Source organism: Pezoporus flaviventris, unplaced genomic scaffold (genome assembly GCF_033815535.1).
Source record: "Pezoporus flaviventris isolate CSIRO_AGI_PZ_B2104156 unplaced genomic scaffold, CSIRO_AGI_Pfla_v1 ptg000013l, whole genome shotgun sequence".
NCBI lineage: Eukaryota > Metazoa > Chordata > Aves > Psittaciformes > Psittacidae > Pezoporus > Pezoporus flaviventris.
Window position 1 is genome coordinate 8,921,775 of NW_026892561.1, and position 18,593 is coordinate 8,940,367.

Sequence of the window (18,593 nt, forward strand, 5' to 3'; positions counted from 1 at the left end):
GGGAGCCATTTGGAGTTAGCTCTCACACCAGGTGATGCTCAGATCTCAGGGATCCATCAAGGAATCTGACCAAAGCTGATTTGTCTCCTTGCATTTTTCTCTAGGAACACTTGGGTAAGAGGTGTCTCTCTGTGTGGATCCCTTAGGTGGGAGATAGCGCAAGAAACTTCCCTGGGGGGTTTTGTGGGGAAACCCAATCAGGGCCAGCTTAACCTTATGTATCATCTCCAAAGGAGGAACCAGGGAGCTGGGTGCAGCTGAGCTTGGCCAAAGCAGCTCACCACACTTGCTCTTCTGTAACATAGAAAGCTCCAGCTGCCCAGCCCACAGCATGCCGAAAACACCTGAATTTCTGCTGAATTCACAGACCTCAACTTTTTTGCTGAATCATGATAGACTAAAAAAAAAAAAGAGCGACAAAATTACCCCTTTTTGTTATCATTTGCCCATTCTAATGCACGGCATCGCATGCCAGAAACCATAATGCACCGATACGTTTCCTGGTAGGAAATGCAAACGCCCTGTGAATCTACTGATGGGCTGGGCTGTCTCTGCAACATTGTCTAGCCCTGCTTCTCTGGCCATTTGTTTGTTTTATGTGCACAACGGGTCCCAGGCAGTCCCTGCAAGGCTGGGTTAAGGGCTGCTGCCACAAGGCATAAGAGCAGCCTGCTTGTGGGGTGGCAGAGCATCCCCAGCCTGCCTGGTGGCCTCAGCAGGGCAGCACGGGAGCAGGCATACCTGGCTGTGTTGGCATCCACAACACACTCTCAGGATGAAGGACAAGCTGCTGGGAAGCCCTTCCCCTGAGGAAAGGGTGGGACATGTGGCTGCGGAGGAGCCCCTTGGCAGCTGAGGGCAGCAGGGCCGCCCTGTCCTGGTTGCTGGCAGGGTGGAAACCGCAGATGCACACTGCTCTTGTTGGCAGGTGGCTGCCTGCTGCTGAGGAGCAGCGGGAACCAGGAGCAGGGAGTGAGGGAGCATGGAACAGAACCTGGGCCTCCCTCCTGCTGCAGAGGCTCTGCCAGCCCTCACCCTCTCACTGCTCCAATACCCATGGGCATGGGGGCATGTCCCAGCCATGTGCCAGTGAACGCCTACAGGGTGCTGCTTTGACACCATTTCCCAGATTTTCACTGGCTCCATGGCAGGACTGGCAGAGAGCACTGCTGATGAATGGCAGGTCTGCATGGGGGCTGCAGGAGGCGGTGGGGCACCTGCATCCTATGGGACCTTCACAGGAGCTGCTCAAGGAAGCCGTATGACTCTCTAATGCTGGAAAGCCAACACTGCTGAGCCACTGCCAGGCCCAGGGACATGCCCATTTGCGGCACGTTTTAAACACCCTTCCACCTGAATCCCAATAAAACCTTTATTTTGCTGTAAGACCCTTTCTTGCTGCTTCAGCCCTTGCTTCTCTGTCCGAGGCTTGCTGCATGCCCCTGTCCCGTCCCACCCCCCCGCAGCAGCCCAGCAGCTGCTGCATCGGGGTACCACAGAGGTGCCCCACGCATCCTCCGGCACCCATTGCCTCCCAGTGCTCTGCTCCCACCAGGGCAGCCCCATGCTGCATGGGGCAGAGGCTGGTCCCTGGTCACCCACTGCAGCGGGTGGGAGGTGTCGGGGCGTGGTGGCGGTTAATGTGTAACCAGCGCTGCCACCTTTCACCCGTGCGGCAGGAGCGTGGCCAGGGCGCAGCCGGGCTGGCTCCCGGGGGTCTGCAGAGCCGTGTGGCCGGGCCCTGGGGGGTTGGCGGGGGCCCTGTGGCTGTGGCCACACCTGGCCCGGCCCGGCCGGCTCTGCCGGATTCCCGGCTTTCCCCGAGGCTTGTTTTTCAGCCCTGCCGTTCCCTGGAGCCAAATGGCTCCTGCCTGCCTGCTCGGGGTCTGCAGCCTCCTCTGCGCCTGGGCCACGGCGGCGGGACACCCCTGCAACCTCGACCACCAGGTAGGCGCATGAGGGGGCTCCAGCGCGGGCAGCAGCTGGGGTGGGCAGGGGTAGGCATGGCTGGGGTTGTGGCACCGTGTGCCTGCGGGCAGCAGGCCCTGCCAGGCGGCTCCTTTTCTGCACCGCGGGAGAGATGAGGAGCAAGGAAACCCCACGGGAGCAAGCGGAGTTAACGGGGAGATGTGCTGTGCCAGAGGCCACCAGCGACCAGGGGTGGGTCACCCACACCTGCAGCCCGGCTGCCCTGCTCCCAGGCTCGGGCTGAGCACATCACATTGTCCAGCCCGTTCACCGCAGCGTGGCAGGGATGGCAAAGCTTTATCTGAGCTGTGGCATTTCTGGGGGTGTCTTGGTTGCAGCCATAACACAGCTGCCCAAAGGGATGCATGGTGAGAGGAGGGAGGCACATCCCTGAGGGGCTCCCACCACTTGTTGTTGTTTAACCCCAGCTGGCAACTTAAGTACCAACATACATGCTTCATTTCTCTGCTCGTCCCCTGTGGGATGGGAAGGAGAATCGGAAGAATGTAAACCCCACACATGGAGATAAGAACAGTTTAATAATGGAAATAAAGGTAATAATAATAAACATAAACAATGAGAGCGAAGGGGATAAAACCCAAGAGAGGCAAATGATGCAAAATACAATTGCTCACCACCCACTGACCGATGCCCAGCTTGTCCTGAGAAGCAATCGGTCCCTTGGGCCAAATCCTCTGTTTCTGTACTAAATGTGATGTTCTATGGTATGGAATACCGCTTTGGCTAGTTAAGGTCAGGTGTCCTGTCTCTGCTTCCTCCCGCCTTCTTGTGCCCCTCCTCACTGGCAGATCATGAGACTGAAAAGTCCTTGAATCAGGATAAGCACTATGTGGTGTGTTATCAGCATTGTTCTCACACCAAATCCAAAACACAGCACTGCAACAGCACTAGGAAGAAAATTAACTCTATCACAGCTGAGTCCAGGACAGTCCCTTACTCCCTCCTCCAGTGTAGGGTGATGCAGTGCCTGAAGCCAGGGGTCAGGGCAAACATGGGGTTAGCATCCCCGAGTGCCTGGCAAGGAGCAGGAAGTGTAACTAAACCATCTTACTGGGACAAGTGCTGCAGCCAGCAGCTAGGCTGCACCAGGAGGGAGCCGGGAGGGAGCAGGAAAAGCTGCTGTTGCAGGAAAAGGATGGCACAGGGCAGTGCTGCCCACTGAGCTCTCTGATGGTTCCTCAAAAGGTTTGTCCTGTTTTCCCCAGCCTCCCCGATCCCAGCCCTATGTGAGCTTGAGACAGACCTCAAAAATCTTGGCTTGGCCTCACATAAAGCCCAAGGAAGAGTAACACATTCTGGGGACTGCTCCCCACAACCAGCTTGAATTTGGCCACCCTGTTTTTCAGGCAAATCCAGTACATCTGTGTGGAGCTGTTGATCCATCGAGCATGCACTGCTGGTCTTTTGGGATAGCGAGTGGTCCCCAGTGTGTTCTGTTTACTACTACAGACGCAGCCAAACTGCACTAAGCCACTGCCACTCACAGTGCATCCTCAGAAGCACGGGAGGGCTGGAGGCATGGGTGGGATATCCTGCACAGGCCCTGGGAGCAGCTCTTGACATGGGTGCGTGGTGCAGGTGCCATCACTCTGCCTGCCCTCGCAGCAGGCAGGGTCTCGCCTGCTTTGCTGCTCCAGCTGGGGAGGATGCCCTGTGTCATACAAGGAGATCCCTGGGGACTGGGAAGGAAAAGGAAGGCCCTCTGCAAGCTGACCCTGCATAACAACTGCTCTGAAAGGGAGGACAGGAGGGTGACAACCTGCTTCCTTCACATCCACCTCATCTGTTTGAGTTTCCCCCCAGCTCTCCATGTTCCCCCTTTACTCCTTCTCTCAGCTGCTCTCAGTGCTGGGCTGTCCTGCTCACCTTTCTCCATTTATCCTGACCCACACCAAACTTCTGTTTTGAGCAGCTCATATGTTATTTAAACTTGTTTGTGTCTTTGTTTTTTTAAACTCTGCAAGGGTAATTCATTAAGACATTTGAACTTCTGGGGAGTCTCAGTCTAGAGATCCTCCCCAGAACAGAAAGCACATCTCAGACACCAGCTTTTTTCCAGGGATGGGCTGACTGCCACGGGAAGAGCCTCCAGAATGCTCCAAGTTCCCTTCCAAATAACATCACCAGTTTGGACCTCTCCTTCAACTCCTTGGTCATGCCCCATCACAGGACTCTCTTGATGCATTTCCCTTCTCTGCACACCCTCAACCTCTCTAGCAATGCCCTTCTGGTGCTGAGCCCAGCAGCCTTCTCCAACCTCGGAGCACTGCGTCTGCTGGACCTGAGCAGCTGCAGCATCACCTACCTCCACGTGGACGCTTTCAAGGGCCTGGGAAACTTGGGCACACTGCTCCTAACAAACAACAGCCTGCAAGAGCTTGAGGCCTCTTTGTTCCTGCCACTGAAGGCGCTTTTCCACCTGGACCTGCAGCAGAATGCGCTGGTCTCTGTGGACACGTGGAGCCTGCAGCTGATGGATGCAGTCCTGCAGGTCCAGCTGGAAGGGAACCCCTGGCTCTGCGACTGCAGCGCACACCCTCTGCAGCAGTGGCTGCAGCGCAGGCAAGGTGAGCACACAGGGGCAGGTGGCACAGGAGGTGCTGGGCAGGAGGAGCTCTGGGGCAGGGGTCCCACTCGACCCTTTTGCTCCAACCCCTGGGCAGGCTTCCCTGGGACCTCTCCCACCTTGCTGAGGGACAGTGGACTGGAAGGTGATGTCTCTTCCTTGCTTGCAGTTACACACGATACCAAAGTTTTTTGGGAATGAGAGCAGGATAATTTAGCCACTCTACTGGGAAAGGGGCTGCATGTATGCTTCAGCCCCAGAATACACTTATATGTATCCCCATGGAGCAACTAAATTTTCAAGAGGTGTTGAGCACTTGGCAGCTCCTCCTGTGGAGCCGGATTAGGCTCCAACCCTCTTGAGCTCATCTCCCAGGAAAGAGCAGCCCTGTGACAGTGGGGTTTCTATCAGTATCCATGAATTTGGCATTATCCAGTTAAAAGAAGCCTGCTAATCACAGTCACACACTCACACAGTTCCTTGGCCAGGGAACTTTTCGTTTGGTTCTGCCTTACAATGTGATGAGGGCCAGCGAGGCTGGAGGTCAGACCCAGGAGCATCTTGTGAGGTGTCCTATCAACTCAGGAATAAGCAGGCATAGTCTTCTCTAAACTGGGGAGGTCCCACCTTATCCTGTGTGTCTCCCAGCTGTGCAGGTGACCTGTGCATCACCCCCGTGGCTGCGGGGCCGGGAGGTTGCAGCACTGGATTCCCAGGATCTGGGCTGCTGGGTGAAGCAGCGGTTTCCTCGGGAGGTCAGCACGGTGCAGCAGATCACAGTCACCTACAGCAACAGTGAGTTGTGCAGCTACGAAGGCATCCATAAGTTCTATCTCCCTCCTCCCTTCTATCACCCCAGAGGGACTGTAGGCAGGGACCCATGGCTCTGCCCCACTCCCAGGGGCCACTGATTGTGCAGTGATTTGGTGGGGAGAGTGGCCACCACCTGCGAGGTGTTTGCTGGCTTTGGAACAGAAAAGTTAGCAGATGCCACAAAGCAATACAGAGCATAGACCCTGCAGTGACTGGCACCAGTATCAGCCAGCCAGCAGTTTTTCCCACAGGTTCTTGATAGCTAGCTCTTGGTGAAGAGCGTTTATATTGTTCCTAATGGAAGCAGTCTTATGCTGGCTGCATGCTGGAGGCATATACAGGGCTGGCTGCTGAAGAGCACTGGGTAAGACCAGGCTGACCTGCCCTAACCCTGATGATCTTTCTGCACTGCAGCCACTGCACCACCCACCGGCAAAGGGGGAAGGAGCTGGCCGTACCTGGTGGGCTTCCTGGTGGCAGCAATTGGCATCTCCATCTTGATCGCGCTGGCTGCCAAGTGCAAGGTCTTCCACAAGAACTTCACCAGCTACCACCACCGGCCATTGCCCGAAACCAGCTCGATCGGAGGCAGCCCCATGGAGGACAGCAGCAGCTGGGACAGGGGCTCCTCAGGCCAGGGGACCTGCGAGAGCCACCCCATGCCTGGTGCTGCTGACCTGCAAGGTGAGGATGATGATGGCTTCATCGAGGACAACTATATCCAGCCAAGCGAGCAGGTGCCAGAGGATGAGGAGCAGCAGTTGCACCTCTCCATCTGAGCCTGTGCTCCAGCAGCCTCTTGCTGTTCCCTCACCTCCATCCCCATCCTGCCCTTTCCCACCTTCCCTCGGCATTTAGCCCCACAGGGCTGGGGGCAGGAGGAAAGGAGTGGAGAAGAGGGGAGAGAAAGGATGGGCTGGGAATGATGATGGAGGCTGAAGGCAGCCAGCCCCAGCATGATGCCAGTGGGGATGCAAGAGCACAGGGACACCGGACCTGCTCCTGCTCTCCCAGCCTTGCTTGGGTGCTGCTGCTGAAGAACGTGGTGCCTGTTGCACCCAGGCAGTTTGGTGGAGTGGGAAGAGAAGCCTGCCCTGATGCTTTCTGCAGGGTCTCAGGCATCAGCCCCACTGCCCCATATTGCCAGACACAGCCCTGCTCTGTCCTTCAATGTGTTGTCACTCCAGGGTGTGATTAAAAGGGTAATTAAAGCCTCTGTCTGTGATGGTTTGTTGGAGCTCTCCTGGTGACAGTGCCAGGAGGAGACCTGTCAGCCCGCAGCTGGGGTGCGGATTCTTCTGCATGTGCTTTCAAGGACCGCAAATGCATTCCATGTTAACTGTGGTGGTGAAAATACAGGTCTGTGGCACGAGTGCGCTTGTGCAAGCGTATCTGTCACCCACTGTGGCACAGGCAGATCTGCTGCTTCATCGCAGGATTTCTGTGCACATCTTTACAGTGCTGCTTCCCACCCCTCTTGCTGCTTTACAGTGCACCCTTTCCCTCTTTTCTCTCATCCCTCTCCACCAAGACGTGCTACGAAAGCACTTACCTTTTCCATGCCAGCTCTGCAGAGATGAGCAAACTTGTTAGCAGCTTGTGGCGTCAGGCAGGCACGTGCACTGGGGCGAGACAGCCCTGTCCCCTGGCACCCATTGCAGCATCCCATCTGTATCTTTAAGCATGGATTTAGATGAACATTATAATTTTTGCATTCCTGTCATGTTTGTGGCACTATAAACAGCACATGAGACATCGGTAACTGTGAGTTATGACCCAGCCAGTCGTGTCTGTGTGGATCACACGAGTTAAAAGCAGGAAGCAGCAGCAGCGTTCACGCTCCTTAGTAAAGTGATTCACAAGCTGGTACCATCTGGCTGGGCAGAATTCCCAGAGCACAACCTGGTTGTTCCCATCCCCAATAGCCTGGAAATCTCTCTTATCTTGCTCCAGAGCATGAAACATCATCACAGGGATAGCATTTCCTGAAGCCCTGCCACACGGCTAATTCCCCATCTCCTTCAAACCTCCGTTGCACTGTAAACTGCCTTTCTATTTCTGTGGTCATGAAGACATTTACAGAGCACAGTGTGTACAAAAGTAAATAATACATGTCAGAGAATGTAAACCAAAGGGAACGACTGGGTTGGGCGTTGCATGAGCAACACAGGCCAGTGACTTAGAGCACCTTCCAGAGAGGGAATGTGCCATTATAGCCACAAGGAGGAAAACCTGCTGGCTTGTTTCAGCGGTCATCCAGTTTTGGTTGTTAAATAATGTATTTCTAATGTGAGATTTACTTTTGCAATCACTGCCTCATGTTTTGCCTTCTGGGTTCATCTTAACAGCTCCATCTGAATTACAGCACACACTGTATATATATGTAATATATGCTGTAATTTTTTGAAATCGTGGATAGCTTTCAGGTAAAATAGGATACTTAAATCTGAGGACTGGGAAAATGCATTTCAGCTCTCTTTTGGAGGGCAATTTCTGGGCTTTTCAACATGCTTTTCAATCACATGAACTCACTCTAGATTCAGTATTTTATTTAGGTCTCAGTGATGTCTTAAAAGAGATTAAAATACAAGTGCCCAGGCTTTTTTATGCAGGATCTTGCACACTCTCATCCCTCAGTGCCCAGTGGCCGGTTGCTTGTCTACTTTGACCTTGTTTTTCTGATGTGCGGGGGAGCGTGGCAGCCCCTCTGACCCCTCTCCAGGCAGCTCCAGTGCTAGTGGGCTGGAGCTTGGCAGCCCAGTGGTGGGAACTGTATCTGGCATGCGGATCTGGGAATACAAGGGGATCAGAGCAGAAAAAGAGGAGCCTTCTCAGAGGGATCCTCCTAGGAAGCAGTCAGAGGACCCCATGGTTGAGGCTGGCGGATGGGAGCAGTGGCAGGTATGCAGGCAGACTGGTACCAGGGTCGCTGCAGGCAGTAGCTGCTGCCATGAAGCACAAGGTTCAGCCTCACTACAGGGTGAAACAGCTTCTCTACAAACTGGCATGGACATCATCAGGAGGCTTTGCATGCACCATGTGAGCGTCTTTCGGAGGCATGGCAAGATCTTCTGTTCACAGGGTGGTGGTAAGGGGGACCAGCTGTATAGTTCCTTAAGCAGAAAGAGATGCATGTGCCTCTGGAGGTGCAAGGTGTGTATCAGGAAATAAGTATATGCATTTGGGGGCTGTGGGGGGCATTGCCACACTTGCTGGTAAACCAAAATCACAGTTTCAGGAGAGACCCTGGGCTGCCATGTTTTTTGCCCTGGGCTCTCTGAGCAGAGGCCAGTTTTGCATAGTCCTGTCACCCCCGGCTCTTCAGAGAGGCCAACGCTCAAGCATCAGCCTTCAACACAGTTGATTTCTGCTACACTTTATTAAGTATTTCCACACACAACACAGGAGCCAAGAAAGGAGCAGACCAGTACTGCTGCTGCAGACAGACTGTGACTGGGGCAGCGCAGGCTGTCCCTCTGGGCAGCCAGACACCCGAGCTGCCGTTCTCAGGGACAGCCCGTTCTCAGACAGTATCTCCTTGTGTTGCTGACACTGCCCACAAGCATCCCTTCCTAGCATAGTTCATGGGCACTTGGGGCATGTTTTGAAGGGGCTGTGGAGGGGAGGATTCACATTGGCATGTAGGCAGCGCTGAGCTGTGAGCTGGGCACAGCCACGCACCTTCTTAGGAATGCCCAGATGTGCAAAACAGCCGGTGTGCAGGCAGCTGTGGGCTGCCCATGTGTGCAGGCTGGGGGGGCTGGGAGTAAGACGCAGAGGTGGTGTAACTGCACATGCACTGATGCAGATGTGCAGAGCAGCAGCAATGGCGATGGCACAAAACTGTCCAGCTCTGGCCTGTTCCTCCCTGTGTATGCAGAGGGGTCCCTACTGGACCCAGGGTCAAACAGCCCAGAGGGGTAGGATGGCTATTTGCGGAGAATTTAGCATAGAAGGACCTGCCTGAGCTTAGTAACACCCTCTGAAATCTTGGGCAGATTAAGGGAAATGATTCAGAGAGAGGAGGAAACAGCAGTTGAATAAAATCTATGGATGATGTGAAAGTGGCAGAGGAAAATGCGTAAATAACAGGTCCAAAAAGAAAAGCTAAAATGCTGCTCCCATACTTTGGGAAAAAAAAAATCCATGGCTGCAGGTGTAGGAGAGGCAGCAGGAACAGATGAACACAGAAGTGCCCTCATGTGATCAAGTGCATCAGAGATGGTGTGGTCCAGAGCTGTGAAAGGATGAAGCCTTCATTGTCCAGTGTATACCTGGTGGGGTTCACTGATGCTGAACTCTGACACTGCTTCCAGTGTAGGTGTAGCATGGACAGTGATTCATGCTGTTACTAAGGGAACGAGCTACCATGCTCTTCCAAATAAATTTGGTACTTACACACCAAAAAGTAATGGCTCAGTCGTGTTCCATTCCTCCACAGAGGGAACTTTGCAAATAATGAGCAAAAATAATGGCTGGGTCAGAGCAGCTCAGGTGAGGGGGAGATGGGAGCAGACATGAAGGGGAAGAAGAAGAGAAGGTTTTGCAGGAGCAGCTTTGCTAGGAGGTTACGATCTGTGTCTATGGAAAGGGCAGTGAAATGGTTTGTGGGTCTTTGGAGGAAGTGAGAATTTTGACAGGTAAATTAGCCTAAAGTCACAGTAAAAGCTCCCAGGGATGAGCTGCTAGTCTGCCTCTGGGAAAGACACTTAGGTGATAGACACCTTGTAGAGATAAAACACCAAAAAGCTGCAGGTAAAGTCCAAGTGGTAGCAGAAGAACTTTTCCACCCTGCAGCTGCAGCAGCACTTGGGAGACAGAAGCAGCGTGGGAATGCACAGGGACTGGGATGAGCTGCAGTGCTCCCACAGCAGCAGGGGTGCCTCTGCTTGGGAAACTCCTCTCTGAGGGTAACGATGTTCCCCCGTTGCACTGCCCTTGCAGAACATCAGCCCAGCCCCAGGATTTGAGCATCCCATCACCATCCCCAGTGACTGCATTTTGCTGTTTGTGACTTGCGTGGCTGGAGCACGCTGGCATTGATAGCAGAGCCCCAACACAGAGCAGCACTGATAACACATCAAACAGGTAACACCTGTTTGATAAACCACAGAAGGTGGTGGGCTGCAGACATGTAATATTGGAACAGATCCCAGCATTGCAAACACAAACAGCATTTCATGTGAGGTCCAGCCATGCCGGGGCTCTGGCACATGGAATCCCATGCAAATCCCAAGCTTACTCTGACAGACACACAGATGCTTTCTCGGGAGCAGCCCCTGCAGCCCTACCTCCCACCAGCCTCCCTTCACTGGCACTGCATGCCTGCTGACATGCAGAGTGTTTCCTGCCATTCATCACCTGCTACAGGCTCTACTTCGCTCGGTAGCTGGCAGCTCTGCACAAAGCACAGGGTAGTTTCATGCAACCCTCAATCACAGCCTCCCCTGCCAGGAGAGCGCACAACAGCTCCAGGAACTGCGGGAACCAAGCAAGTACCAGAGTCCCCATGGGTATGGGACAGGCTCACCTTAATGCTGTGACAGGCATCACAGCCGGGCAGGCAGCAGCTGTTGCAGGAGGCTTTGTGGAGATACACCACCAACCAGGCCAGTGCTGAGCTCCTCATGTGCCAGGTCAGAGCCTGTCCAGGTGCCTCAGGTCCCTGCCATGCCATCAGCCTGGGGCAAAGCAAATGCCAGTCAGTCATCTCCGAAAGAAGTGTGAGGCACACGGCAACACTCCCCTTTCCTTCAAGGAAAAGCCAGCACCAGCCCTGCTGACGGGTAGTATCCAGAGGCTCACGCAGAGGTGTCCTGGCTCAGATCAGGTTGGCCATGCTGGAGGTGGGAGGAAGCCGCCTGTTTGGAGTGAGGCGGCCGGAGATGGTGAAGACACGGATGTCGCCAGTCTCCAGGCTGCGAGGAGCGGCCTGGCGGCAGGACGTGCAGAGCAGGTAGAGCAGCAGGCAGAGGAGGATGGCGCTGCCAGCAGTCAGGAGGACAACCCCACTGGTGAACATGCTGGCCAGCGGCCGTGTGGGGCTGAGCTGCATGCTCGTGGTGGAGAGGATGGTGAGCACCACCCCGCAGACCAGCAGCACCAGGGCGCTGAGCAGCAGCACCAGGCAGTCTGAGAAGCCACCGCTCTTGAGGAGCTCAATCTGATCCCGGCTGCGGATGCAGTTCATGTCCTGGATTGCAGAGCTCAGCAGCTGCTTCAGCAGCACGAGCAGGGCCAGGAGGCACAGCGTGGTGCCCACGGCCAGCCGCCACTCCCCGGACCGGCTGCTGGTGCTGTACAGCAGGATGATGCCCCCGATTCCACAGGACAGGATCAGCGCCACGGCCACCCCGTAGCACAGGATGGACTTCTTGGGGTCCTGGAACCACCAGAGCTCCACATGCTCCTCCAGGATGTTCCTCTGGATGTGGTCCGCGTCCGCAGGGGTGCGGGGGCTGCTTAGCTCTGCCAGCTCCGGCATGGCGCGTGGCTGGGTGGGGGGGACACGGTAGGGTGGTTGCACAGTTGGATCTACACCCTTACAGTGAAGAGAAGGGTCCAGACGTCAGCGGTTGTGAAGGCAGCTGCATTTCTCAAGTGGGGATGTCTCTGTCTCGTTCTTTGGAGCTGCCCTCTGCAGCAGTGCCACCTGGAGAGCTATGGTCCATGTGCTGAGGCTGAGCCCACTCCCCAGGCAGGGCTGCAGGAGGTGGTGGAGCATCCCTGGAGCAGCACCAGAAGGGAACAACCAGGGCTGCGTCCTTCCTTTCCCGTGTCTTTCATCTGAAAGAGTCAAGAAGAGAAGATATTAAACACAGACCCTGTCCCAAACGATCTCCTGCCAAACCCAGGGCCTCAGTCGCCCCAAGCTAGCCTGCAGAGCTCCCCCTGCCTCCCTCATGAAAGCCCCCGACACTGGAGCATGGATCAGCCACGCACGTCTTCCCAGGAGACCTCCACACACTGTGGGGACCTCAGCCTTCCCCAAGGGCGAGTCTCCTGACTCCCCAGCCCCTTGTGCCCAGCTCAGAGGCTACTGGCACATGGCTGCCCGCAGGACTATGCCTGCAGCTGGTGCTGGCAGCAGGGCAGGGATGGAGCAGAGGCAGGTCCCCTGGGGATAAAGCCCCATTCACAGCTCTGGCTTCACATGCTCCTTCATCAGCATCAGCCTCTTGTCACCAACTGGCTCTGCTGCCCAGAAGGACAGCGGGAGGTGGGGGTCAGGACCGGGGCTTAACCCTTCCAGTCCAGTCCCTGGAAGAGCAAGAGTTGCCTTTGCTGCGTGTTCTGAGCCCGTTCACTGTTCACTGCCAGTGGTTCCCCCTCCCAAGTTCCCTGCAGAAACACGATGGTTACATCTGCAGCAGTCTCAGCACTTCCCTGGGAAGAGCCCCCAGGCAGCTGGGACCTGGAACCCTGTGATTTAGCTCTTTTTTCTGCTGGTCCCTGAAGCCCTTCACCGATGGAGGGGAGCAGGGGAACGGCAGTGGTAGCTGCAGCTTGGAGGCAGGCTCTGTGGTGCTGGGCTTAGCTGGGCTCCCCTCGGCACAGCACAGCTTCTGGGGCTCATCACCTTCCCAGGGTCCTGGCACCCCTCAGTGCTGCTCTGAGTACAGTTTTACAACAAGAGTGGAAACCGCTTGCATTTCCCTTACATGTCTCATCCTAGCACACGAGTGCTCCGACTGGTCCCACAGTACCAGAGGGAGCCTCCGGCACAGAGAGCATCCAAAGCAAGGAGAGGTGGTGATGAAGACAGCATGGGAGTATTTCAGGTTATAGCTGAGACCTTTAGACATGAAGCAGATCCTGCAGACCCACGAACTGCCTCCTGGTCACTTCCCAGACAGGACAATGCACCCTCAGCCATCACAGACACACACACCAACAGCTTTGTATCCCATGGGAGCCTGTGGTGGGGACAGGCACTGATGCAGATCCCCTGTGTCAGAGCTGTGTCACTTCTCCCGAGTGGGGACAGCCACGCAGCACCCTCCCTGATAAAACTGGCTCTCCAGGAGCCCGTCAGCCTGCGCCAAGCACACTTTGCCCTGATCTGCACAGCCCTGGGACTCTGGGCTCATTACAGACGGGTGGGGATGATGTGTGACCTCCACGCATGGCAGCTCTGCACACAGCAGGGATGTTTCCTCCCACAGCTCTCCTTGTCCTCAGAGAGTCCCCTCATCTTCTTATGGCAATGCCTTTGCTACCAGCAGACACCTGAAGATCACCCTCCACTGGGGGCAAGCCAATGTGGGCTGGGGGGAGAGGGAAAACAATAGTGTGGGGGGTGTCTGAGCCAGACACCGCCTGACAGTGTCAGCCCAAGCTCCTCCTGAGTCACTCCCCGGCTGTGATGGAGCATGAGGTCACTTTGGACGTGGCTCAGGGCTTGCTGCCAGCTGGCAGCACGTGTCCAGGAAGTCTCTAACCAGCCTGGGTTTGCAGGCCCGCGACCCATGGTGCTGCGTGAGCTGCTGCGCTGCTCCCCTGGTGCTGCGGTCACCTGGACACAGAAACACAGGCTCCAGAGGGTACACTGGCCTGGGAGCCCAGAGCAGAGCTGCAGCTCCTGGCTGGAGCCAGAACAATCAGAAAGCATTAAATAGAGAGGGGAAAAAGCTGTGGCTGAGTGTGCAGATTTGTGACTGCTGAGACCCACTTTGATCTTGCATCTGACAGCAGATACCTTGTGTGTCCACATGTTCCCAAGACACAGGTGCCCAAGAAGGTGAGGATGTCACAGGGCACCTTCAAAGTAGAGGGGAGAGAACATTTCCCCAGCTTGTGCAAACTAGCTCGGTGATTATCACTGCTTCCTCCTGCCTTTCCTTCTCCAAGCACAGAGGTTCCTTATCTCCTCCTTAACCACAGAATGGGTGAGTCCAATAGACAGCAGGTTTGTAGATTAGATTGAGAGTCTGAACTAAAAAAAAGTAAAGCTTGGAGAAGTGCAAAGTCTGTGGCCTTCTGCTGCTTGGTCCAAGCTGCACACACAAGTTGTGAGTCAAACAGTAAGCAAAAAACCCCACAACAGCACAAATCACAGTGAGGGAAAATGCAACCAGAAATCAAGCTACGGCACGGCATTCACATGTTACTGTTTCATATTTAACCATTTCAGCTTTTATTTGCTCAGAAGAAGCTCAGGGAACAAGACAAAGCCATTATAGTATCTGGCTGCAGAACAAAGTAAAATGTGATGTCTGTGAGCACTGATTTCTCAGTGTTATATTAAGGTCTATTGAATGAATGATTTTGAGAGGCAAAGGCTTCTGCTGAAGTATGCCTCCATGCTTCCTTGAGTCTGTTCAAAGTGTTCTGGGAATATAATTGTTTGCTCTGAACACCTACACTTGTTTGGGCTTCTCCAGGCTGGGAGGGTTTGTGCTGCTAATAACAGTATCTGAATCACAGAATAATTTAGGTGGGATAGGACCTTGAGAAGTCACCTGGTCCATCCACAGGCTTAAAGCAGAGGTAACTTCAGACTGCTCAGGGCCCCATCCACTCAGGTGCTAAATACTGCCAAGGATGGAGGATGCACAGCCCCTCTGGGATCATTCCAGTGTTTAACCACCCTCACCACGAATGAGTTTTTCCTTAAATCTAACTGCAGTTTCCCAGGGTGGGTGCATTGCTTTCTGTCCTCTTAACATACGACTGTGTTAAATCAAAGCAGCCCTATCTTGGCTATCACCCACCTCTGCTTGGAGAGGGGATGAAACTAGATCTCACAGCGACTTTGCTGATCTGGTTTCTTGGCATTATGCAGCACATAAGTTTGCCCAGGTCACACTGAGAGAAAGGAAGGGCTATGGATCCCTGCTCTGCCATGAGGGAGGGCAGCCTTTCCACAGCAGTTGCCCCTTCTGTTGCTTTGGGCTACCTGCTACCTCATCTCACTGCTCTGGGATAGACCATAACATAGATAGACCCCTTGGGAGCTGAAACCAGTTACCCCATCAGATCAGCCGGTTTGATAACATGTATCACAGGTCATTACTCTCTACCATTTACTTACTACTGAACCCAGTACCTTCAGCGCTCCCATCTTTGTGTGCAAAAGAAAGAGGACCAGCCCAGACACACAATGCTTTCTGACTGAAGGTCACATTTCAGGAAGAAATGGACAGGCTGTCTGTCCTTCCCTGCTGCTGGCTGGCAGATGGGGAGGAAGAACAGGAAAGCACTGGGAATGCAGGAAAACAACAGTGGTCATGTTTTCCTTCTTTCTTTCTTTTTTCTTTTTCCTACTCTGACAACATTTAACTGGGAATTGTGGGTCATCATCAACTGGTTTCTGGTCACTCCTGGCTGCAGGTGTGGGAGGCACACTCCTGCTGACCCCCTGGGAGCGGTATACATTTATTTCTGTCTGACATCTGGCAGAGGGGCCATGCACTGTATGTATGTTCAAGAACACTTCCATTTCAGAGCCCCATGAAGTTCAGCTGCTGAAATACTCCTCACTTCCCTCCTATCCCTGAACCCGGGGTACCCTGTGAGACACTGCTTACCCAAAGCGTTCAGGAGGGCAAGCCAGGGGTGGGAGAGGCTCCTGTAGCACTTCCAACCTTGGAAGGTGTTTATGCAGCTATGTGGACTTTGTGAGCACCATGGAGACCGGGAGGGTCTGGCAGGATTTGCTGTAAAATAACAGTACATGAAACGCTTTGCATGAGCAATCCAGATGAGATCAACAGAGCCTCACAATCTCAGACAGACACAAGCCATCTCCTTCCTCTGCTTCTCCAGTCCATCATAGCTTATGTGCTTCTTGGCCAGGTCTGGCCATAGCCATCCCTGTTTGGGATGGACTTGCTACCACTCTGTGCCTCACAGAAATCTCTAGTCCAGAAGGCATAAATATTTTCCTATCCTTTCATGTGATTTTTCCAACTCCCAGTGCTTTAGGAAGAGAGACAGACAGATGCAACAGTGCTTTAGGAAGCATTTGTTTCCCAAGAGGGTGGTCAAACACTGGAACAAGCTCCCTACAGAGGTGGTTCATGCCCCAAGCCTGACAGTGTTTGAGAGGCATTTGGACAATGCCCTTAATAACATGCTTTAACTTGGTCTGTCCTGAATTGTTGTAGGTCCCTTACAACTGAAGTATCCTATCCTATCCTATCCTATCCTATCCTATCCTATCCTATCCTATCCTACCCTATCCTATCCTATCCTATCCTATCCTATCCTATCCTATCCTATCCTATCCTATCCTAGTCCATTCCAGTCTAGCCTATTCCAGTTTATTCCAACCTGTTCTGTTCTGCTCTGCTCTCTTCTGTTTCAGCCGGGAGGGACCTACAATGACCATCCAGTCCAACTGCCTGACCAATTCAGGGCTGACCAAATTAAAGCATGTTATTAAGGGCATTGTCCAAATGCCTCTTAAACACTGACAGGTGTAAGGCATTGACCACCTCTGGAGGAAGCCTGTTCCAGTGTTTGACCACCCTCTCGGTAAAGAAATGCTTCCTAAGCATATTCTATTCTATTCTAACTCCCTTGTAGGCTCCAAAAGACTGAAGCTCATGTACCTTGTTTTATGGCTGAATTACAGTCAATACACAAATCAGAAGATCTGAAAGTTGTGGAGCTCAAGGCCTGTCTGTGCCCCTGGGAGCAGGGACGTTGCTGCCTTGGGACGACTGAGAGGGTCCCCACTCTTCTCCTAAGAACACAGAAACAGGGATAGAGAAACTTGCAGGGAATTGGAGTAATGAGGCTTTTATGTAGCATCTGTCTGTCTCACCCAAAATCCTAGCAACAGATCCACCACACTCCTTTGGGTGCTACATCAACCAATTCCCTGTGCTCCTCCTTTCTGGGGCTGCTCAAAATCCATGCAAACCTATGCTGTCTAATCTGTACCTCGTGGGGGAAGCCTACCCTCCCTACCCCACCAGAGGGGTAATGCTTTCCCAGAAGCAAGTCTGTCCCACCAGCACTCCTGCCACCAGACATCATTTATGAATCCCTGGGGAAGCCCTGGATGATAGATGACTGTCCCTTCCTTCCACTCAGCCTAGGGGCTCTAAGGGTAAGGATGGTGGAGGACTTCTTGTAACAGGGTCAGCACACAGATGCTTTTTAAAGAGATCTAGATAGCTTTGGCATGCTCCATTATAAAGACTCGTGTACCCCTTCCTCACGGTATTCATAAAAGGCAGGCATCATTCTGACCCGACGGAGACTGTTTCTGAGGCACCTCTGCCACGGGGAGCCTAGGAGTCCTGAAGGAACAAGAAACTTCCTTATGTGCTGAGAGGAAACACGATGGTGCAAGGAAGAAATAATGTGAAGCGAGAGGCAGATCTCTTAAGAAGTATGTCCGAAGCAGCCCCCAGCCTGCCATCACCTATTGATGCAGCCCGGCCCTTCCCGCACAGCACGGTCCCGGAGCGGAGGGCTCACTCACCTGCGGCAGATGCTGCCCGCACACGGCAGCGCTGCACTGTCCCCTGCTCCTGCCTGGCAGCTGTGGCTTTTCCTGGCTTTCCTTCCACTGGATCGAGCTAACGAGGGAGCTCACCGGGAGAATCTCTTCCCTTCCTCCGGCAGCCGCCTGCCAAGGAGCAGGTGCTGCTGCCCGCTCCCCTTCCTGGCGCGGCGCGGGCAGCACCAGCGATAGGCTGCAAGCCCTCACCTCTCGCCCGGGCAGGTGCATTCCCCAGCAGGGTGGCGTCTCAGCAAACCTGCTGCTGGCCTTGGAGAGGCTCCAGAGCCGCGTCGGTGTGCAGGCGCTACCCCTCCCTCCCTCCCCGGGCAGGATCTGGCCGCACACCGATCCTGGAAGGTGGCTCATTTCCTCCCAGCTGGAGGTGAAGGGGTGCCAGAGCCTGAGGGCAGCTCCCAGGCAGTGGGTGAGAGGAAGCCTGCAGCCAGGTTGGCAGCGCTAGGGGAGATTTGACACATTCGGCAAGTATTTGCTGTTATGTGGTGTTAAACAAAATAGCTCCTGCACTGCTGTATAGGTTAGGGCCATCTGGACACATCAGGACTGGGTCTTTGCATGGTGTTAGTCCGGGCAGGCACTTATGTGAGGCAAGATGTCATTGTGGTGGCATCTCTCTATCACCAGGCAGCTGCAGCATCCCCTCCTTGGGAGACAGTGGCATCAGCAGAGCCTGCCATGCTGCAGAAGTTCTGAATTCCTGGTAATTTAGTGGAAAGTAAAAAGTGTCAGTTCTGAGAGGAATTAGGGAAA

At 54.0% G+C, this 18,593-nt stretch overlaps 2 protein-coding genes across 4 annotated transcripts; one reads left to right on the top strand and one right to left on the bottom strand.

Moving 5' to 3' along the window:
• Nucleotides 1–1,750: 1,750 nt before the first annotated feature.
• Nucleotides 1,751–7,961, top strand: CUNH1orf210 (chromosome unknown C1orf210 homolog). The gene is made up of 4 exons (XM_061451519.1): nt 1,751–1,947; nt 4,049–4,556; nt 5,204–5,350; nt 5,783–7,961. Exons 1-4 carry the CDS (start codon nt 1,861–1,863, stop codon nt 6,145–6,147), a joined length of 1,107 nt encoding a protein of 368 aa, XP_061307503.1. The 5' UTR covers nt 1,751–1,860; the 3' UTR covers nt 6,148–7,961.
• Nucleotides 7,962–8,048: 87 nt separating this feature from the next.
• TMEM125 (transmembrane protein 125) lies at nt 8,049–18,053 on the bottom strand. Of its 3 annotated transcripts, XM_061451520.1 has the most exons (3): nt 17,805–18,053; nt 15,898–16,026; nt 10,464–12,154 (listed from the first exon to the last, which is right to left on the bottom strand). In XM_061451520.1, exon 3 carries the CDS (start codon nt 11,850–11,852, stop codon nt 11,190–11,192), a length of 663 nt encoding a protein of 220 aa, XP_061307504.1. In that variant the 5' UTR covers nt 11,853–12,154; nt 15,898–16,026; nt 17,805–18,053; the 3' UTR covers nt 10,464–11,189. The 3 variants fall into 3 exon arrangements, 2 of the variants coding, with proteins under 2 accessions (XP_061307504.1, XP_061307505.1); XR_009743069.1 differs by lacking the exons at nt 15,898–16,026; nt 17,805–18,053 and adding an exon at nt 8,049–8,508 and having other exon boundaries at nt 10,899–12,214; XM_061451521.1 differs by lacking the exon at nt 15,898–16,026.
• Nucleotides 18,054–18,593: the final 540 nt, after the last annotated feature.